The 21,846-nt window shown below is 37.4% G+C and overlaps 4 protein-coding genes across 5 annotated transcripts; 1 reads left to right on the top strand and 3 right to left on the bottom strand.

The window, feature by feature from the left end:
- Nucleotides 1–1,354: 1,354 nt before the first annotated feature.
- Nucleotides 1,355–4,107, bottom strand: LOC311287266 (P2Y purinoceptor 3). The gene is made up of 2 exons (XM_084403980.1): nucleotides 3,928–4,107; nucleotides 1,355–3,155 (listed from the first exon to the last, which is right to left on the bottom strand). Exon 2 carries the CDS (start codon nucleotides 3,027–3,029, stop codon nucleotides 1,791–1,793), a length of 1,239 nt encoding a protein of 412 aa, XP_084260106.1. The 5' UTR covers nucleotides 3,030–3,155; nucleotides 3,928–4,107; the 3' UTR covers nucleotides 1,355–1,790.
- Nucleotides 4,108–4,327: 220 nt separating this feature from the next.
- LOC311287267 (schwannomin-interacting protein 1) lies at nucleotides 4,328–8,588 on the bottom strand. Its single transcript, XM_084403981.1, has 7 exons — nucleotides 7,724–8,588; nucleotides 6,480–6,697; nucleotides 6,240–6,355; nucleotides 6,076–6,163; nucleotides 5,710–5,871; nucleotides 4,977–5,094; nucleotides 4,328–4,889 (listed from the first exon to the last, which is right to left on the bottom strand). The coding sequence occupies exons 2-7, from the start codon at nucleotides 6,684–6,686 to the stop codon at nucleotides 4,789–4,791; spliced, it is 792 nt and encodes a 263-aa protein (XP_084260107.1). The 5' UTR covers nucleotides 6,687–6,697; nucleotides 7,724–8,588; the 3' UTR covers nucleotides 4,328–4,788.
- rnaseka (ribonuclease, RNase K a) lies at nucleotides 8,554–10,270 on the top strand. The gene is made up of 3 exons (XM_084403982.1): nucleotides 8,554–8,831; nucleotides 9,251–9,333; nucleotides 9,534–10,270. The coding sequence occupies exons 1-3, from the start codon at nucleotides 8,754–8,756 to the stop codon at nucleotides 9,676–9,678; spliced, it is 306 nt and encodes a 101-aa protein (XP_084260108.1). The 5' UTR covers nucleotides 8,554–8,753; the 3' UTR covers nucleotides 9,679–10,270.
- Nucleotides 10,257–21,513, bottom strand: alox12 (arachidonate 12-lipoxygenase; the record flags this gene model as incomplete). 2 transcript variants are annotated; one of them, XM_084403979.1, is made up of 15 exons in its annotated part: nucleotides 10,257–10,940; nucleotides 11,212–11,382; nucleotides 11,783–11,883; nucleotides 12,820–12,941; nucleotides 13,111–13,280; nucleotides 13,539–13,625; nucleotides 13,791–13,994; nucleotides 14,809–14,952; nucleotides 15,038–15,210; nucleotides 16,411–16,517; nucleotides 16,667–16,789; nucleotides 16,887–16,968; nucleotides 17,077–17,281; nucleotides 19,454–19,599; nucleotides 21,268–21,513. In XM_084403979.1, 14 exons carry the CDS (start codon nucleotides 19,595–19,597, stop codon nucleotides 10,761–10,763), a joined length of 2,013 nt encoding a protein of 670 aa, XP_084260105.1. In that variant the 3' UTR covers nucleotides 10,257–10,760. The 2 variants fall into 2 exon arrangements, with proteins under 2 accessions (XP_084260105.1, XP_084260104.1); XM_084403978.1 differs by lacking the exon at nucleotides 21,268–21,513 and having other exon boundaries at nucleotides 19,454–19,609.
- Nucleotides 21,514–21,846: the final 333 nt, after the last annotated feature.

The following is a 21,846-nucleotide window of genomic DNA, read 5'->3' as shown; positions in this document are numbered from 1 at the left end:
TAAATAAAAAACTTTACAAAGTATTTTACTTGAAATTTTTATACCCGCTTGTATTTTTTTATGTTTATATTTCTACCTCCCATGGCACCTGTTATTTACTCATTTGTATTGTAGTTTTTTCTCTTTCCTTTATTAATGTTTAATGATAATATTCTTTAAAAACAAAAAAACTTGAACACAAATGAAAAGACCAACTCCAGAGTTAACTGTTGAAGTTTTACTAAATTTGACAAACGTAGCAACATATTCTAACAAGAGTACACAGAACCTGATATAATAGGCCTAATGTCCAGGGCAGAGACAAACTTTTGGCAAAAATCCAACAGATAGCAGGGGCTAAAAAATAAACACATTTAAATAAATTATGTGTGTGTGTGTGTGTGTGTGTGTGTGTGTGTGTGTGTGTTGATTTATATTTCTTTACCTATCCCTAGTTATGAATTTAGTATGCATTTGATTTGACATAGACAGCAAGCTGTCTTTTATATGGTTAAAAAAAAAATCAGATCCAGAGAGCACATGTTGCTTGCATCTTATTAAAAAAATTATTATGTCACTGGTCCAGGGTGAGTCTCCTTGCAACATGTCTGCTCTTAATGCAATAATAAATATTGGATAAATTAATGATGACTACATCAAAAATCACAAAAAAATTAATAAATCTCTTAAAACATTTAGACACTCAACATACATGATCTGTGCATCAGCACTACCATGAGTAATGACTGTAACATACAGTACATTATCATTTACTACAAAAGCAAATTATAGTGTGTTCCGAGATCTTCACAGAGGAACAGAAAGAGCTACATTTACTGCTGCAATACTGACCAGGTATTTCATCAATAACATGCATTCTTCCACTAATACCATATATAAATGTTTACATTTAGACAGGCTATCCTTTAGTTTAGAAAATCTTGCAACAGGACAGTTGATCATTAACCAATGTAATACCAAGCAGTAATAACAAGTCTGAGGCTGAGGTCTTCCGTGGATCATCTGCTTTTAACTTATTTTAGTAAGACGGAAGGACAAAGGGTAGTTTACTTGTTCCTTATACTGATGTACTCGTGTTCAGCGTACTTAGAAAGTACACAAAGCGAGGTTCCTGGTACAATACAACTGTATGAAAAAGGGAGTAAGGGACACTTTTTGACCACTATGGCAAAACTGAAGGTCTGTTTAAATTATGTAAATATAACATGTGAACAAGATGCCTAAACCGTCACCCTTAAGAAGTTTATTCTACACCAAATTAAGATTCAATACTCACAGAAGGACAAACAAATCTGGAACAGTGCTTAATGGTGCATAGCATCTTTAAAAGAGCTTATAATTAGATTTCCATTTAAACAGGTTCAGAAAATGTTTATTAGAACAGTTTAATTATTCACAAAAAGATATAATAATCTATGACAGCACTAAACATAGTTCATGCACAAAATATGTCTAATCTGAGGTATGCCAACAACTGCAAAAATAAGATAAACAATAAATGAGTGTATTTTTCTATATATGCTTTTGCAATTTATATACATTAAATCAATAGTAAACCTAATCAACATTTTTTCAATAACGAATTAACCCTCCAAACAATCAACAAGAAAAACAATCTGTTAGGGGTCTTGAAAAGACAAAACAACCACAAGATCCTCCACGTTTTATGTGAATACACAGGATTATACAAATACATTGAATATAACAAAACATTACAGTTCATTTCAAATGAATCCCATTTGAAGGCAGTTCCACCAGGCTCACTTGTTGGTGTCCTGCACTGTTATTCCTTAAGGTAGACCTCTGAATATATTTTTTTCAGCAGTTGGCCCATTGTCCTTATGGTTCCTTGTCTCCTCAGCTTCATTCTCCTCTTCCTCTCCTTTTCCCAGCATTCTCAGTGGCCATAGCAGACCATGCTGGGCCTGTTTAGGTTTTTGACAGCAGGGCCCATTTTTCTCTTTGGTAAGGAAATAAAGCAGTGCATTCAGCCAGGCGTTGAATGAGGCCAGAGGCCGAGTGATTTTATAACAGATGGAAACCATGCGCATGGTGTGGCACTGCACCTTACTTGTCACTTTCAGAAGCAGGAAAATGGTGCGAGTGACATGGAAGGGAAAGAAGCAAAGGGCAAAGAGCAGAGTGATGGTAATTATGGTCTTGATGGACTTACGACGCCTGTTCACGTAAGGCGAATGAGCCCCCAAGATGATTGACATGCCCTCTCCCCCTATCCCTGCGACGCTTTCACAGCCCGTCCCACTTCTGGCTCTTTGAGGAGGAGGTTGAGAGTGCAGCGTCCGAAATATAGTCAACACCACACGCGAGTAGCACCAGGCAATGATGCTAAAAGGTGCAAAAAACCCCAAGAAATGAAGCGTGACCCCGTATGGGATGTAATCATGGAACTCTCTATCAATGGCATCATCCCAGCAATTATTGAACATCTCCTCCCTCGTGCCCTTACCTTCACGTGGAAGATACTGCGTCTGTGCAAAACGAAAAATTGGGCATGTTAGTGCAAAAACAGCAATCCACACCAAAACGCAAGTCCCCTTCACGGCTCGTTTGGTCTCCAAGGTGATGGTCTTCATGGGGTGACAGATGCCCAGGTAGCGGTGCACTGAGATACAAGTGAGAAAGAAGATGCTGCAGTAGAGGTTGAAGTAAAAGAGGAAGCGCACTAGGCGGCACATGAAGTCTCCGAACACCCAGTCGTCCCGCATTACGTAACTAGCCACCAGAAAGGGCAGGGATAAACCATACATGAAGTCTGTCGTGGCCAGGTTCACCATGTAAATCAGGGACGCATTCCAGCGTCTGGTGCGTCGAAAGGAACGGTAGAGAACCACAAAGTTAAGGGTTATACTGAAGACAAAGGTAAAGGAGTAACAAATTGGCAGGAAGATGTACTTGTAGGACTCGTCAATATTGCAGGAGCCAGTAACTGAAGAATTAAGTGAGGAAGAAAGCTGGGCGTCTGCACCCTTCTCTGTTTCAAACAAAACAGTAGGCACTCTTGTCGTCATTGTCGGCTAGTTCTTAGCGAGCGTCCTTGTTTCATCCTCCCATTCTTTGCATCCGAGACCACCTCTTTTCCAATAAGCAACTTTTTTGATTTCCTGCGATCTCCTACTCCTTGTTTAGTTTAACATCTAAGAGAGATACATTGCTGTTAGAATACAAAAAATGTAACCAATTGTCAAAACCTTTGCAGATGTCATCTCACAAAAGCCTCCCACTTGCTCTTTCTAGCCCTCCCCGCATCCCCATTACTCTTTCACAACCCCTGGTACTGTTTGCACATAGGTATATATGCTGCTGATTCAGGCCCTTTTCACTTCATTAACCCATCAAACAGTAACCACACTTCCCCTCTATGTCCTATTCTCTATCTTACCCGCCTGTCCCTCACATCAGGACTCTCTACCCCATTCTACGCCTAGACTCCCTCTGGATCCATTTGCACATTAAACAACTTTGGGATGCTATGTCATGGCTATCCCTACCTCCTGGTAAAGTTAGCACACAGCTGACTGAGCCCACGGTGAATTGCTTATTGCCTACCACTCCTCAGACATATTAGACACTATGTCAATAAATGAGTGAGTATCTGAAGGTCACTAAATGACATTAAGCTAGTCTGCTTTGGCTGAATAAATAACAAGGTCCTTACTTGGGAAATAACACAACATCATAAACAGAGCAAACAACCCTAATTATAAATCACATTACCTACATATTGCAAGAGGTCACTGCCTGAACTTATTTAATGGCAAAGACAAGAAGTAAAAAAAAAGAGTAAAAAGACAAGAAGATTTATAGGTTTATATGTATATATAGGTATTGTAAAACCACTGACATGACATGCAAGAACAACAACAAAACACCAGTTACATCTGGTTATGAGGTGAAACGGTCACTTACCTATTTAATAGAGCAATAAAGTCCTTTTTTAGCAAAAAGAAAGAATAAAACACGAGGAGTACCTCTATTCCAACACTGAAAACAGTTAAAAGCTAATTTGACTATCAAGCTAAATACAGAAGAGAAACAAAGACAAGATTTGTTTGCATCATTGGCTCCGTCTAGTCAATTCACCCTTGAATCTTTCCCTTTAACATCAGTTTCTCAAACTATTTTTACCATTCTCTCAATCCAACCCTCCTTGGTCATCTCTTGCTCCATGATCTGTCCCTCCCTCTTTCTTCTTTCCTCTATTAGTGCTGAGCTGGCCTTTTGACAATACAAACTCTGGCTAGGCAAAATACACACACACACACAATAGAAGAGCAATGATGTAACAAAACAATACACATATCAAATCTTAATGAAATCCCTTTTATTCCACAAAATAATATTTAAGTATTTCACAAACAGTGACAACAACAATCCAGTTATGAGTTGCTTGGCAATGTATGTACGCACACATACTTTGTGGCATTCAATGAGCCATGTCTTAACATGTGAGGCTTGGCATAATTGGCTTTGCCACTAAACAAATTAGAGTAATATTGAGCAAAGGAGCATGGCATGGCATTTAGTGTCTTTTGTTGAAAATGTTGCTTTATCTGTTTGACCTATCAATTTTAAGAATGTAAACCGCCGTTTTAAATTCTCATTGGTGCCTTAAAAGTGTCATAAAAAAAGCTGAAATGAAAAACTATAAAAACCTTAAAAGTCTTTTGCAGTGATGGAGTGCTGTAGCTTTTCACAGTAATGTCATTAGTTCAGGCAGCTCTTGTAAACGAATGTCCGGTCATTTTGTTCCATTTTGTTGATTGTGCATCAGAGTGATGTCATATCTTGTACCTCCAGCAGCATGGCGTCCTGCTCTGTTCTCAGTTGGTCCCTTGTGAGAAGTCGACCCACCAGCTCTGAACTGAGGTCTACACACAGAGACACACACTTACTCATTTATTCACATCAGGCGATTATATCATCACTGTAACATAATAGTTAATGCTTCGGTTTACCATGAATGTCTTTGCTTAGTGAGGTCCTCAATGCTTTCAACTCCTTCAAGCTGAAATTCTTCAAGTCATTTCGCTCATAGTGCTTCCTTTCTCTGACAGCCTCACTGGGAGGTATAGTCTGTGATGGGGATCAGTGGAGTGCAATTATGCACAATTGTGCATATCTTCACTACCATTCAAAAGTTTGGGGTCGGTAAAATTTTTAAAAGGTTTTTGAAGGAAGACTGTTATGCTCACCGAAGCAAAAAAATACAGTAAAAACAGCAATATTGTGACATATTATTTCAATTTAATATAACTGTTTTCTATTTTCAGCATCATTACTCCAGACTTCAGTGTCACATGATCCTTCAGAAATCATTCTAATATGCTGAATTGGTGCTCAAGAAGCATTTATCATCATCATCATAAATGTTGAAAACATTTTTAGGATTCTTTGATGAATAGAAAGCTCAAAAGAACGGCATTTATTTGAAATAGAATTTTTCTTTAACAATGTAAAAGTCTTGACTGTAACTTTTGTTCAGTTGAATGCATCCATGCTGAATATTCATTTCTTCAAAAACGATTTTACTGACCCCAAACTTTTAAATGCTAGTGTACAGAACATTCCATTTATACATTACAAATACGAAATACTACAACTCTTTTGATAAATGTGCTTTCTCAATTCAAATGCATAAAATGAAATGCGAAACACACATAAGACCATGAATATGTGATCTGCTCTAACCTGTTTTTGCTCCAGTCTCAATTTGTGTCTAAGTACACTCAGTGCAGCTCTGACATCATTCTTAAACCCTCTTGATTTGGTTTTCTTAGTCGATGCAGAGCTTGAACCACGCTCCTTCTCTAACCTCTGAATGCTTCCACTCTTACTGGACTGTTTTGCCACCTGAAAAGGTAACAAAGAGCACAACAAGCAATTATTTTTCTCATCATAAAACAGACATGAACAAAATTGTACAGTATGTCTCTATCCCTATCCTTCGGAGCGCTACACCCACTGAAGTTGTTCACACTGTTCACATTATGTTACCACCCACACCCAGCAACAGTGGAAAAACATGCAGTGTGGTAAACTGGCAATTTATTTCACCTCTTTCTTTGCCTCAGTTTCCTCTTCTTCCTCCTCACTCTCACTGTTATTGATGAAGCACAGCTGTAGATTCATCTGGCTCTGGAGCCTAGAATAATAAAGCATAGTTTCTAAAGATTTTATTCAAATTCAGAAGTAGTTGAGATTCATTAAATCTTGGTGACCTTGATGTCAGAGAAGTCAGACGACTGTTGCAATCATCCTCCATGTCCTCATAGGATTCTCTGTGACTGCTCAGCCCTCTGATTTCTGGCCAGTCTACTGTCAGCTTGTCCAAGTCCTGTAGAAAAACTTTTTATTATAAATTCATAGTGGCTGTTACTGTAGATAAGTAGACAAGGAGTAATTTTTTTAAAAATATTTTACAATTTAATGCAGATGAATATCTTCACTTTCATTCAGACCTTTTCCCTCTGTCTCTGCTCTTCTTGTTGCTTCTCAAGTTCAGCAATACGAAGGCTCAGATCCTCCCATTGCATGATGGGTAAGCCCAGGTCATCATCAGGGTATCCCTTTTGCCATAATAAGGCTGCCCCCTCTGCATCCCCCTCTGTCTCATCACTCTCTTTTTCATTTCCTCTCTCCCGCTCTTTTTCTTTTTCTCCATCCATTCCCAAGACCCCTAAGAGAATAAAAGAGGGAATAAAAGAAAACTTAATGCAAAGAAAATATAACTTCACATTCTCTTAAGCACATTTTATTATTATCAACATTTCAGCAAAACAAGTAGCCTTTGTCAAGGTAAGGTACATTCCTTGACAAAAGCTACTTGTTTTGCCGAAACATTGGTAATACCACATGTTTATGGTGACACTATGAAAGAAGCTGCCTCTCATAGTTCTGTAAGAGAAACTGGCATCAACAGATAAAGACATTTATTTAACATTTATTCATTAAAGCTAAGTAGTATATATATGTTCATGGTACTTTTTTAATTACTGGAATATAATGCAAAAGCGGCTATCTTTTTAAAAAATATTTAGTTTTTTAGTAGGCTATACTAGCATTTATTCATTTGCATCTAGTCCCAATAGTGACAAGAAATTAACTGTTAATTACTAGTTCTACAGTTCTGTGGTTCATACATCACTCCAGACTAGTAGCCTATGTATTCAGATTATTTCTGGTACTTCATTTCTTTTTTGTTTAGTATTTATTGAGTAGCCTACTAGTATTTATTCTAATAACTTAGCTATTCACATAGTTACTATACCCCGTTTTCTTAGTTTTAATTAAACAGATACTAGTGTGTATTTCAGTTGTAACTAGTATCATTTTACTTGCTAAAACGGCTTATCTAGCAACATTTGTGTTTTGTTTGTCTTTCACAAAACATTATGGGCGAAAAAAAAAAAAAAAAAAAGAATTCCTTGAAACGTTACAACATCCAGAACATGCATGAGGAGCCATCTAACGTATTTCCTCGGAAACTGCAATATCTCAAAACATGTTCTCTGAAACTGACTAGTTTGGAAATTGGGTCATAAACAAGAAAATATTTCCATATTTTAAATAATAGCCTACATTCCAATTATTTACAAGTCGTGTAATCCTGGTGCTAACACTTTGGCCACGTATTGAACTGACGATGTAACAGTTATCCTAAAACTTTTATATTGCTTAGTTGTAGAGGTAACGTTACACTTACTTTTTTGCTAGAATGTTTTTGCAAATTCTGTCCAACAAGTCAAACCTCATACAAATTCCATCGTTTTCTTGGGCTTTATAACTTGTTTTCCTCCAAGCTGTCCCGTTACGCGCCCTCCTCGTCTTCGTTTATCCTTCACTCTTTTTCATCCATGGAGATGAATTTCTTTTTCTTTTTCACACTTTCGTAAACTTCGATATTTAGAGGGTTTATATTATGTAGAGTTAACGTTTTAAATCCGTTCAATCAATCCGACATTTTGTACTTTAAAAATCCTCAACGCAGACATCAAAAACTAAAGGAATTTGGCGACGTTTTGTTATGGGGAGAGAACGTGAAGGGAGGAGAATGAGCGAAGAGTAATAAAAGGAACCACTTCAGGTGTCTAGTTTCAGTCAATTTGCAAGTCGATAATCTTTAAAATCCTAGCATGAAGTCTTGAAGAAAAGCTTCGGCTTGCACATGAATGTTTGTTTCCCATGTCTATTTTTTTTAAGACGAAACACGAAAGAAAAAAAAAACTTTGGGTTTGGGTGTCAAATGTCAACAAGTCTAAGCATGCTTAGTTTATGACAGCAAAATTATAAAGGCATTTTTATGGTGTTTACACTTTTTTTTTAAGCCTCGTTTGAGAACAAAACATTCTTTAAATATCTATGTATAATTCACGGGATACAAATTAAATCCTCTGAACAATCAAAAGTTGCTGGTGTTTTAACTCATCCGTTTAACTGGATAAACAAAGTAAAGGATGACTGGAATGGAGATGAATTGTTGCGAACAGACAGTTGAGGAGCTCGGAATATTATTAACGAAGTGCTACAAACTTTGTTTCAAACTCTTTATGACGTTGCACTCTGCTGTCACTCTACTTCCGCTTCCTCTAAAGTCAGCTGACTTATCTGGTGACTGTTGACATCGATCTTACCGAGACCAGAAAAAACTTAACAGTAACTTCTAAAAGATCAAATGACGGTCGTATAAAGTTTATTTTACTTGAAACGAAACCTGACAAGCATTTTTTATTGAAATGGCTTCTTTGCTTTTCTGCGGTCCTAAACTGGCAGCATGTGGACTGGTCCTGAGTATTTGGGGTGTCATTATGCTGGTAAGTTCAATATTCTGTAATGTGTCTCTGTTCTTGTGTTTTCTATGCATTGTTTATAGACGTTGAAAGGCCATTAAAACACATGAATTGCCCATTTCTTAACGGTAGCAATGAGTAAATTGCCTTCACACTTAACGTTAATTTCAATAACAGCAGAGTTCCTATTGTCCTGGAAAAGGGAATTTTTAAAAGTGTGATTTCTAGGCCTGGAAATGAATGGAAATCTATCTATCTATCTATCTATCTATCTATCTATCTATCTATCTATCATGTTTTTTTGTGAGTCCTATCGTTATACATTATTTGTAGATATCCTCATCCAAGTCATGGAACAAAATCATATCCTGAATATGAAATGTCTTTGGTGGGACAAACACAGCCCACTTCATAATCAACATTTTCTTTCTGATTTCTCTTAGGCAATGCTGGGGATTTTTTTCACCACACATTCAGCTGTGCTCATAGAGGATGTGCCTTTCACAGAGGAAGACTTCAAAGACAAGTGAGTTCCTTTTGCCATTTACTCATTTAGTCACCCTGGAAAATAAGCCTGTCTAGTATAGGGAATGTCACATATAATTGGAAGGCTTCATGATAGTGGCTATGACTGGCTTCCTTCCCCTTTTCCTTCCCTCAGGCAGAGGTGTCCAAATGTGTAGTCCAGTTTAGTCAAAATGTAACAAATCTTTTCTCTGATTTCAGGGATACGCCACTGCAAAACATCTATAAACTGTACAACCAAGTTGGATACAATTGCTTCATTGCAGCAGTGATCTACGTTGGTTTGGGATTCCTATCATTTTGTCAGGTTCGCCTGAACAAGCGCAAGGAATATCTGGTGCATTAGTACCAGTTTAACTCTACCTCTAAATTCTCTAATGTTGCATTTGCCTTAAAATGAAGCTTAAATGAGTGTGGGTATTTAAGATGGAATAAGATGATGTATTTTACTGTGCTTTTCTTTCTTGCCTTTCTATCTTGAAGCCTGTCATAAAATACAGCATGAGTGAGATTGACCATTATGATTAGTACCTCACACATTTGCCTTTTGCTATTTTGATCTGTGGAACTACCAAATCATTCAAAGATATTGGTTATCTTCGAACGCTGTTGATAAATGATTTAATTGTGATTTTTATTTATACTTGCACACCTGTCAAATATACAATCTCATGAAGTAAAATGTTGAATGAAATTTTACAATATGCACATTGATTGTTTTCACAGTAATTGACTCAAGATTTTGCCTAGATACAGTTTGTCACTATAGAAATTGGTAAGTGTAGACCTAGTCTCTGAGTATACATGGTTCTGCAATTACAAATCATCTTTTGAAGATAACTTCATCCAGTTTTACATGTGTAACTTCTAAATGTTTGATGCAGAAATAAAATGTTTTTAAAACAATTCTATATGAAATAAATGGAAATGGAATTTGACTTTATTTGCAATGGAAATGATCTGTACAGGGAAGGTTTTTAGGAAAAAGCATTGTAATAATAATTAATTTTTCCTTGTTTTCATCTCGAAAAAGAATGTACTATACATATATAAAGTGCATTTTATGAAGCTGATGGAAAGATCAAGAATACAGTGAGTAAATATCCAGAGAAACCAGTCCAGTACAATCCAAACAGTCCCTTTAAATATAAAGTTTACATGCATATTGGTTTAAAAAGTAAAAAAACAACAACTCTGAAATGAATGGGAAAAAAAACTTTGTATTAATGCTTTAAAAAATGTTACAAAATGACATAATTATGACAGTATTTCTGCTACAATAGATGCAATTCCCGAGACAGGCATTGCTCTCAGCTATATCTAGGAAAGGCACTTTGGTTGTTAATTCAAAGTGTGCTAATTTAAAGTTTTAGCTACTCAGGAAAATTTTCACAGATGTTTAAACGTACAATTCAAACGAGAGTTTCTCTAAATGGTGATGCTATTTTCCATGTGGCTTGGACACAGGTAAAGGTACTGCAGTTCTAGTCCCTCGTTCTGAGATATTATCTGCTCCTCCAGTTCCTTCAGCTCCTTTCTGAATTTGTCAATCACCTTCAAAGCAGCAGGCTCAGTAAAGTACTGTTCCACATACTGACCCATCGGGATCTGAAGGAAAGAGAGGAAACAGAGAAGTGTTACAGTATTATACTTCAATGCTTCATGGGAAGAAATGTCTTTCAGATGTTTCAAGTTCAGCTAATCGAGGTCTTTCGTGATTACTAGAAAGTTACAGGCAGGTTTTATAAAGGTTGGAGCCAAACTCCGCAAGAAAGTGGACCTTGAGGGCCAGAGTTGAGAACCCCTGGTTTACATTGTACTTTATACAACCATAAATTATGTAAAAACACAGTTGTGACAGCCAGTGCTGTTGACCCACCGCGTCTGGCTGTGCCCGACCCAAATGCCATGTGATGGCCATCTGCACGCAGGACTGGCTGATATCAGGGAGTGTGTCCATGATCAGGCCCATGGTGACAGCATCCTTATCTGTTGGTGGAGGGTGCCGCATGGTGCAAGGTGTATTGGGAACCCATGCACACCAATCAAACTATAGTGCAGAGAGAAAGATCAACAGCGATCACAATCAAGCATACAAGTGATGCCTGTGAATTTAGACTTATTTCTGGCACCTAAAACAATATTTGATCTTTGCTGTGAGGTTATGGGCAGCTGTAACACTAGAATTTGTATGATACAACTGAAAGAAAAAAATCTTAATCTAAAATGGCAAATATTTCATTAAATTATCTACATGTAGACTGTACTTAACTCAGTGGTTGATCCATTTATTTGAGTAAAAACAAATATGGAAAATTGCCCCCCATTCATCCCTAGTAACATGATTGCGTTCCTTGTAACCTGTATTCAATATAGTGTAGAAAACGTATTTCTGATGTCTTTAAAGTACGTTTTTAGAATTGATAAGATGTTAGAGATGTGTTTGTTACCTGTCCATTGTTGGTGGCAGCATGTTGGGCTGTGCTGGTCAAGATCACCACGCTTAACAGTGTGATCAGTTCTTCTTTTGTCTTCAACTCACTGGCTAGGCCTTACATGCAAGAAACGACAGTGGTTACTCCTAACAGTCAATTTCAGGAGCCATTTATTTAGCTCATGGTGTTCATTTTGATATGACACACACTTTGAAACCAGGCTACAGCATCAGTTTATTTGAAATAGTTTATTTTGTATTTTAGCACATCCTGAGCATCACAGACATGACCACATGGGGGCACTGTATCTCTATCCTTTATGCTCTTTATTACTTCATTTTCCTGTTTTATGATTTATACCTGGGCTACAGAATGTGTATATATACCCCTGATGTCTTCTTTAGACATTTTTAAAATGCAATATTTGTGATGTGTGTATTGTATAGATGATTTACACTACCATTCTAAAGTTTTGGGCGGGTACGATATTTAAAAAAATATATATATATTTTATGCTCACTAAGGCTGCATTTATTTAAACAGCAGTATTGTGAAATATCTTTCCAACTTAAAAAAAATTCTATTTTAAATAATGTTTAAAAATGTAATTTATTCCTCTGATGGCAAAGCTGAATTTTCAGCATCATTACTCCAGTCTTTAATGTCAAATCTAATATGTTGATTTGGTGGGTTTAAATGTTTATCTTATTATTATCAGTGTTGAAAACAATGTTGCTGCCTAAAATATTTGTGGAAACTGATCATTCTTTTCAGTTTTCTTTAATGGAAGGAAAGTAGAAAAGAAATGTGTTTATTTTGAAACAGAAATCAAACGTGTCATTATAAATGTCTTCACTGTCACTTTTGATCAATCAATTGCATCCTTACTGAATAACAGTATTAATTACTTTAAAATAAATGGTACTGACCTCAAACTTTTACATGGTAGTGTATATTGTCATGCCTTAATAAATACACTGCACAGGGTTTATCATTTATCCACTACATGACATCTGTGAGTTCAGTGATGCAGTCATGTATTCATATCTTACCAAAACAAGGCACATCCACAAAGCCCTCCACAGCCACATCATAAATCCAGGCCTGAAGTTCTGAGTCCTGTTCCACTTCGCTATCACTCTTGTAGTACAAGGAAATCATTCCTGAAACAAAACTGAGAGAAAAAGAGCATATGAGGAAACGGGTCTGTTTGAACAGGAATTTTATTTGTATATACGCCGCTTCATTCATGTGTAAATGTCTGAAAAAATTATTTCTATTATATAGCCACATTCATAAGAATTAAAAGCACCGAATGAAGAATTCCTATTTGATTAAATTACTTTTGAATCGCATCCCACAGCATCAGAGAATGGTCCCTGTAGAAATAGTCTCTTAGCTTAGTAACCCCTCTGTCCAAGATGTCAAATTTGGGCTGGAGGGAGCGATAGGTCAATACTTTATACTCCCTCTGTGCCAGAATCAAGAGTCCCTCTCCACCTGTTGATACCACCTGAAAAACACAATTTTTGAACTGATTGAGTTATATACTACTGTTCATAAATTAGAGGTCAGACTTTTATTCAGCAAGGATGACAGTAAAGGCATTTATAATATCATTTATAGTAGCAAAAAGCTATCAAGCTCAGGGGTATATTGTAAACAGACTGGTTTGAGGGGGTGATAACCACCAAAAACGAGTAAAGATGATAAAAAGATAGAGAGCTAAAAATGTGCATTTTTGTGGGCTTTATGGTTTGAGGACGCTCACCCTTTTGAAGATACCATCTGGGGAGATGAGCTGTGTTCTGCCACGACAGTTAATCTCAAGCGTATACCTCAAGTGTGGAGCCAAGAGCTGCAATGAGAGAGAAAAAAGCGACAGAAAGAGAGAGTGAAGAAGACCCGTAACATACAACTGGACAGTTTAATGAATGACCAGTGATTAGCTAACTTTAAACCTGCTTTGAAACATGCAAATGGATCTTTTCTAAAAAGCACTTTCTGTAGCACTTCCTCTAACCTTATATATAGGGTGAACAGCAGGCAGCTGACGCAAGGTGGCCATACAGAACACTTCTATCACCAAGTGTGTGCGTAGCAGATGTGATAACACCTGAAAGATCTGGAATTCAGCATGACGAACCCACATCTTAGCCAATAACCAGGCCAGAGGTGGATCGCTAGGTAGGAATATGGGTGTGTCCTTATCAGGTTTCTGTTCAAGCTGAAAGAACAAGAACAATCAGTCATTGTCAGTCCATTCCTGGATGCACCCCCCGTAATGTTACGGTCACAGATTGTCACCTTTCAATAGGCCTACTAATATGTATCATTTAGTTCCTAATGTTTTTCTGTGTCCCCCTGTGGTGAAAATCAAGCTTTTAATGTCGTTTATTATGACTATATGCTGTTTTTAATATGCTTTAAGACAAACCATGTACAAATGCATAAGTCAACACCACTGCTGAGTATTTTCTCCTTAAAACTGCAGTGAACCAAAGACGCGGTTTCTGACGTCACAAACTACCTTGTCACCAATCACGTCAACGTGTGATCGCCAACGAGTGGATCGCTGAGCCGGTGTGAGTGAGTGGAGACGGGGCTAATTTGAAGAAGAATGTGGTGATGGAAATGTGGTGATCAAATATGTGTTTTAAGGGATAAAATGTTTGACAGGGGGACTTAAAGGAACTAATATGCACCCTTTAGGGGTAAACAAAGTACAAAGGTGTACCTTTTGAAAGAGTACTGCCCCAGTAACAGCTTTTGTAAAAAAAAAAAAAAAAATCTGAGAGTGTACTATGATTATTACATTAATAACATCTTAAGATTGTGGCACATAAAACTGTTTTGGCTTATAAATTTGTGTCTATAATTCAAAGGCATTTCTATAAAATGTCTCTTCCATTCAGTAAATGCACAAGCATGAGAATACGTGAACATGAGGATGATTTTGGCTGATAAGGAGTACGATTGAGAACTCTTAAGAATAATATTATTATTAAGCCAAGTATGGTAAATGTGTCAACTGGTTTTACCTGTATGGCAATGGGAATGAGACCTTTCTCAGGGTGTTCGTACAGTAAGCAAAGCGGGGCAGCTATGTGCTGTATCTTGTCTCTAATTACATTGGCAGGAATCCCATCCATAATTGCATAATCAACCAGGAATATATTTCCTTTCTTCAAAAGGAGAGACAATGAAACATTCTTAGATTCACAGTTCCAATAATCCATTGTATTTAAGAAAAGAAACACTAACTCTCACCTTGAGTTCCTCCTTCAAAGTGGTTGTAGGTATCAGAAAGGACTGTACCATGTCTCCAGTGACAGGGAAGTTCGAGGGCACCTCCTTGCACTTGGCAATCATCCGTGGGTTTGAGCCGTTCAGGAATTGATACCCAAAAAACCAGTCTTCTCTCCAATGCTTCATGGTGTATTCTAAACAGAATATTCATCACAAATTCATGTTATTCATTTAATAATGCTTGTGAGCTTTCATAACCCAGAGTTAAGAATGTGTGAAACGTCCCAAAACTCAGGATTTTATCCAGGGTTTAACTAGACCATAACCTAGGGTTAAGTGCAGACTCTTAATATTTAATTTGTGTAAATGTGTAAATGTGGAATTTTCACATGCTATTGTGAAATGCCATTCATTTGTGATTGGTCTATGACAGGTTACATAAACATGTTACAAAATATTTCTGGGGAGAGAGCTTTCTGAGAGTGATTTCATGAAATGCAAATTTTGTGGTAACTAACTTTACGCTTAACCCCGTCAGCGGTTTTGAAAAAAGTTGCCATGGGCTCCAGAATATTTTGTTTGAATATCTGAACATGCAATAATGGCAAAAGAAAGAACAGAGCCATCAGCTATTAATCCTAAAAACCTGTTTGTTCTAGCTTAATGCATTTATTTATTTTTCAACACTTGAATGTGGGTAAGTTTCATAAAAAAGCAACATTTTGAGCAAAAAGCGGAGAAAATCGCGTTTTTGTCAGACTACACCTGGATCAGATTCAGAAGGATGATCAAAACATCAACAACCCAAAAGCTTGCACAGTCTTATAGCTCGTCCTGGCTTGACATTTCATTCAGTAACATTAGGCAGGTTTGATTTATACAGTATGCCGTTCAATATTGATGATCGCATTATTTTACATATGCATTTGCTTACATATGGGCTGCATCCGAAAACTTAAAGGTATAGCGGAGGATTTTATTTTTCCGGGTGGATCATCAAGACTATTGGTCCTCCTAAGTGTCAATCATTCTGGTGATATGTTTACGTAAGGCCGTCGTACGTGCTCGTGCACACGATTCACACGATGGCGTGCGCTCAAAACACAGGTTGGGCTTCCCACTGATGCCTCAGTCGCGAAGTTTCTACTCGACAGGTAAAGTTTGGCATGCTATTTGGAGAAATCCATTTAAAATCACTGCTAGTAAAAGTTAATGTAAGCTATGATTAGCTCGTGCACACGTTTAATAGGCGTTCCCTCTCGGGAGCAGGTAGAGTGTTGCGCATGTGCATTTTTTCAAAAAGTGGAGAGGGCGGTTCTTTTCTAAAATTCGGGAAAATCCTCCGCTATACCTTTAAGAAAAAAAAGAAGAAGCTTAGGATAGATTGTTGTTACCAGCTATGGGGCTTCTTAGCTTCCAGAAGATCCTTTTGAAATCGTCCAGGTCATTCCACGACTTCCCGAACTTGATTGCCAGTTTTTTCAGAGAGAGCTCCAGAAGCCTGACAGGCAGAATGTATTAGTGGTTAGATAAATGGAATGATGGGTGGATAATAAAACGATGTGCAGACAGAGGAACACACGTGATTATGCACCTTAAAATATCAGGTCACTTTGATAAAGCATAATTAAAGTTTGCATCTTTACTCACGCATAGTGAAGGGATCCCACAAAGTCACTGCGCTTCTCATTGTCGAAACGAACGTCCTGGGGGAGATCGGCCTCTGACTTGGCATCAATGCATTTTGGAATGCCTGGGGCCCATGCAAGCCATCTAATAGGTGAGACATGGAGTTTAACAGTGATTTGTTAGGACTAGCCTACATTCTTTACAAAGATAGGACTGCAGTGTATGCAATTTCCCAGGAGACCTGTATATTTTCTGCCTCTCCTGAAGCTCCGTCTTTCTGTGAGCTATCGCCAGTGGCAAGGTGTCGTCACTCAGCTTTTTGGCTATGTAAGGAGGAACCAGATTTAAGCTTTTAATCACAGGGTTTCATCTTGTTCTCAGATCGATCGATCATGCAGTTGTTGCTGCGTGAGCAGCTCACTATAACTGACCTGTGCCTTCTCTGATCTCTACTACCACTCCATCTCCCACTAGCCAGCGGTAACAAGGAAAAGAATAGCTGCATCTTTCTCCAGGTATACTGACTTTCACATATCGGCAGAACCAGTTATCCTCCACCCAGTACTTCTGCTTTTCCAGTCGCACCAGTATCAGGGGACCCAAATCAGCTGCGCTGCTAACCGTGTAATCATCCTCCTACAAAATGATGGAAATAGAGGTCTTTTCATTTATTATTACCGTCAGTATTGTATATTTATTTGTGATGCTCATTTCACATTTCTACATTTAGATTATACCTTTGCCATCATCAGTTTTGGGGGTAACGCTTTACAAGTTAAGAGTTATGTAATCAGATTACTTTTTACACGTAACTAGTAAAGTAATGCATTACTTTTAAATGTACAACAAAATATCTATTCAAATAAGTAATGCAAGTTACTTTGTTTTCCCATTAATTAACTGACAGCTCTTCTGTCCTCATGTTGAGAGAAATCGAGAGTAAGTGCAGGGGCGTTGTGTGCGTTGTGTAAATATGATGCTTATCGTAGTTCTAGATGTGAGCATGCATTTACTCATCTCACTTGCACAAAAACAGATTGAGTATTTCTCAAAATGAATAAAAACAGTGAAATGCAAACTCTAGTCTCACTTTATTAACCAATGTTTTTGCTGCTGACCTTTGATGATCCGATTCAGCCATACTAATAAGCAAAAATGACTCACATTTGTGCTAGACATCACATTTGTGTTAGTGTGTTAAACTTCCTTTTCCTGCATCATATTCTTCTGAAATCCAGAACGGCAGCACAGCAGAAAGGTTTGTTTGAGCTGTGTCCTCTACTGTACAGGCGAGAATTTGCATTTCCTTCAGCCTGAGGCTTTTGGTGCATAAGGGCCTTTACATTTGCCAAAAATATATCATTTTTTGTTATTAAAAAACAAACAAGCAAGCCCGGCCCAGGTGAGAAAAAGTAACCTAAAAGTAATGTAACATTACTTTCCATAAAGAGTAAGTTACGTAATTACTTACTTTTTTTTAGGTAGTAATGCAAAAATGTCATGCATTACTTTTAAAAGTAATTTTACACAAGGCCATCATTTAATGCGCACTTAAAGGTTGTATCAGTGATTTCAGGCCCCCCCAAAAAAATTATCACATCTAATCTTTCCTAACGATCCGCTAGCTGTCCGCCCCATAAGCATGCCGTCAAAAAACAAAAACACACAAAAACAATTGGTTTCACCGACCACTCAAAACCAAAACAAATAGAGTTCCAACCAATCACCGACAGGGGGAGGGTGTTGTGAGGTTTTGTGCTCGTGCACGGCTGCACGCGAAGTCGGAGCTGAAGAAGAAGCTGGCTCAAAACCTCACAACACCCTCCCCCTGTCGGTGATTGGTTGGAACACTATTTGTTTTGGTTTTGAGTGGTTGGTGAAACCAATTGTTTTTGTGTGCAGATCTCGGAGCCTAGGCTGCCTACAAAGACGCGTTTTTTTGACGGCATGCTTATGGGGCGGACAGCTAGCGGATCGTTAGGAAAGATTAGATGAATGTGATCTTTTTTGGGGGGGGGCCTGAAATCACTGATACAACCTTTAAAGTTCATCTTTAAAAACACTAATTCAATAACACAGTTAAATGTGATCTTTATCAAATCTCAGAATGATTATCTATTTTTCATAATGTGCATTATAATGTTGTGATGTAATAGTACACTTGTTGCATTTAAAATGATTCATGTTTGGCTTCAAGTCATTTTTAAAATATTTAGACTAAATAGTATGACTAAATAGTATGAATTGCATGAAAATGATTATCGGCTTATCGTTATCAGTCAGAATTTCAACATATATATTTTTTAGAGACTAAGAGATAAGATGTACATTTTTGGAAAGTGTGATGTGATATTTTGCAAGAAATTATTTATTATATTTCATTGGCATTGTTCTAAAATGTGATGTCAAATATTTTAGCCTTTCTTAAAATACCTTTTAAAATAACAAAAGATCTCTACTGCACCATACAGAGGGAAATTGAAGAAATATTATATTTAAGACATTTAGGCCTTGTTTCACAGACAGGGCTTAAGCCAGGATAAGGCTTTGGTTCAATTAAGACATTTAAGTACATTTCTACATTTTTCCTTAGGAAAAAAAAAACATTACAGGTGTGTTTCTTGAGACAAAACAAAGGCACTGACATATTTTAAGACATGTCACTGCAAGTTGCTTTCAGTTAAACCTGCTCAAACATACATTTTAGTCTGGGACTAGGCTTAAGCCTGGTCGGTGAAACCGAGGGTTAAATGCTTAATACATTGAAGTGCTTCTCAGAAGCACACAAACATATTCAAGGTCATTTACCGCTCCTCTACAGAAGTCTAGGCCTGGGTTGTCCAGCACGGTTCTCGCACTCTCTCCTTTCTCTCCAACCAGAGTTATGAACACATAGTTATTGGTTCCTGAATATTCCGAGGTCCCGGTGGCCACAGTAACTTTGTACTCCATCTCTGCACACATACACATTCAATAATGTTGAACAAACTGTAAGATATTTTCATTGTTCCAGCCAGACACAGAGCAGTCTCAGAAGCCTAATTCATTTTTCAGTTACAGGAACTATTCAACAGACAGCAATAGCAGATGTTAGTCTTTTCCCTCAAAGGAACTGCGCAATCCATTCGTCTGCACCGGACGATTACAAAAGCGAGATATTGTGGAAGTGAAAATCCTCCTCTGGATGACGGAGGAATGTCTTGCAGCAGAATGATCTCCCCTGCGCTATATCACCTTGTGAAAATAGATCTGATTCATTTTCATTTAAACATGAAACCAGATCTATGTAGGGCTTTTAATCAAATGAAAAACTAATTAAAAAATTTAACTCTTTAAACATTATCAGAAAAGATTCAACTGCAGGCACACACTTTAGTGTAATTTGATCTTGTGAGCCGCTGTTTTGTAACAAAACAAATACAACACAACTCAAACTATATAAATAAAGGAGTGCATTGTCTCTTTGGTATTTGCAACTGTAATCACTGTAATAGACAAGCTGATGGTAACACTTTAACATTAACACTAGTTAATGCATTACATATCCTGCACTATGGAAAACATGTTTTACAGCATTGGTTAATCTAGGTTAATGCATTTGTTCATTGTTAATTCATGTTTGTTCATAATGCATTAACTAATGTTTATTTAAAACAACCAGAACTTCATATGTAATGAACATTAACCTAATTGAACAATAGTTTTAGTGTTTATTATTTTGTCAGCTATTGCATTTACTTGTGTTAACATATAAAACCGTATTATAAAGCGTTTCATTTATTAGTTGCTGCTGTTGTAGTGCCTTATTTCCTGAATGATAATCAATCAAGCATGGTAATCTTTAACCTTCAGCCGCCCTACTAGAAACTTTAGATCAATATCACTTTGGTTTCAAGATATTTTAGAGCAAGCTTATTTAAAGCTTGTCCATCCGTTGCGCCTGCCAATAAAACTCTGATGTGCTGTTGTACTCTATTAGTACAGGTCCACAAAAATGCGTTTCGTAAATACTGTAGTCTGAAAGCTTAGACACAGACAGATTTGTCATGGCCATCATCAGAGATGATGCCGTGAAGGACGTATTAGTTATGTCAATTGACCGTGGTTCATAGAGCTCTAAACATTGAACCAACCTGCGGAGAAATACTTCTGGGTTTAACTTAAATCAACAAAGACATTAGAAACCCAAAGAGGAATCTGCTTCACCCCTCTGGTGCTCTTTGGTCACTTTTGACTGAAAAATTATGCCTTTTTTTTTATTTGTATTTTTTTTACTTCACCTGAATGACATTACACTTGGTGACTTTTGTGGCACTTGCTACGTGAACACACACACGCACACACAATAAATCGCAGATATGATTTGAAAAAGTCACACTTGTACTTCTCACGGTCAAATGTCTGCCATAGAAATGAATTAGAAAACAAATGGATTATAATTATTGCTTAGTAATACCATAAAATTCCCTCAAAATACAAAATAATTTTGAACAAAAATATATTACTGTCCACTTTAGACCGGGAGGAGTATGAGTGTGACTGTGACCCCTAAATAAAAAGCACCATAAGGTTACAGATTAAATTGACAAAGAAATCTGTAGAAAAATTGGGCAAAAAATTACCTTTCCTCTGTAAAATGGTGTTGCTCCTTCCCTACAGCAGGTTCTCTTGCCTCTTTTCTTCAGTGTCCTTTTTTTCTCTCAACCAACTTGGTTCCTTCTTTCATGTCACCCTTTTGCAAAGCCTGTTGTACACAGCAACTGCCTGCTCACTGACCCTGAAGTTTCACAGACCGGACCAGGCAGATATTAGCTTTGTAATGTCCTGCCTGCAGTGGGTCTCCTCCCTCATACCTACTTTCCCTCCCTTCCCCCTCTCCCACCACTTGCGTTTGTCATAGTCCTCTGTAGGCTGATATTTTAACCACCTCATTTGTTTATTCAATTTTCTTTGCATTCCATTTCAAGGAAGTGGGTAGTGCTAGCTCACAAAAAAAAATTACCACAAGGCTCAAAATAAGAATATTTCAGTACTGAACTTGTGAAACCACACTGAAGCAAATGAGAAACTTTCACATGAACGGCACAGCTCATCAAGTAGAATGACATTTCAACCAGACCTCTAAAAACACTGCAGTCAAGAGGTCATTGATAGCTTGTTTCGTTCACTTGTAAAAAAGGGCTTTCTGTGTGGAATTACAA

Source organism: Rutilus rutilus, assembly GCF_951802725.1.
Source record: "Rutilus rutilus genome assembly, chromosome: 3".
NCBI classification, from domain to species: Eukaryota; Metazoa; Chordata; class Actinopteri; order Cypriniformes; family Leuciscidae; genus Rutilus; species Rutilus rutilus.
This window is presented reverse-complemented; position numbering and strand designations above follow the sequence as displayed.

Coding starts and splice junctions, on each gene's coding strand:
- LOC311287266 (XM_084403980.1), bottom strand. CDS start 3,029: ATGACGACAAGAGTGCCTACTGTTTTGTTTGAAACAGAGAAGGGTGCA.
- rnaseka (XM_084403982.1), top strand. CDS start 8,754: ATGGCTTCTTTGCTTTTCTGCGGTCCTAAACTGGCAGCATGTGGACTG. Junction 8,832..9,250: donor TTTGGGGTGTCATTATGCTG/GTAAGTTCAATA, acceptor GATTTCTCTTAG/GCAATGCTGGGGATTTTTTT. Junction 9,334..9,533: donor GAGGAAGACTTCAAAGACAA/GTGAGTTCCTTT, acceptor CTCTGATTTCAG/GGATACGCCACTGCAAAACA.
- LOC311287267 (XM_084403981.1), bottom strand. CDS start 6,686: ATGGATGGAGAAAAAGAAAAAGAGCGGGAGAGAGGAAATGAAAAAGAG. Junction 6,164..6,239: donor CTGACTTCTCTGACATCAAG/GTCACCAAGATT, acceptor TTATTATTCTAG/GCTCCAGAGCCAGATGAATC. Junction 4,890..4,976: donor ACTAAGCAAAGACATTCATG/GTAAACCGAAGC, acceptor CTCTGTGTGTAG/ACCTCAGTTCAGAGCTGGTG.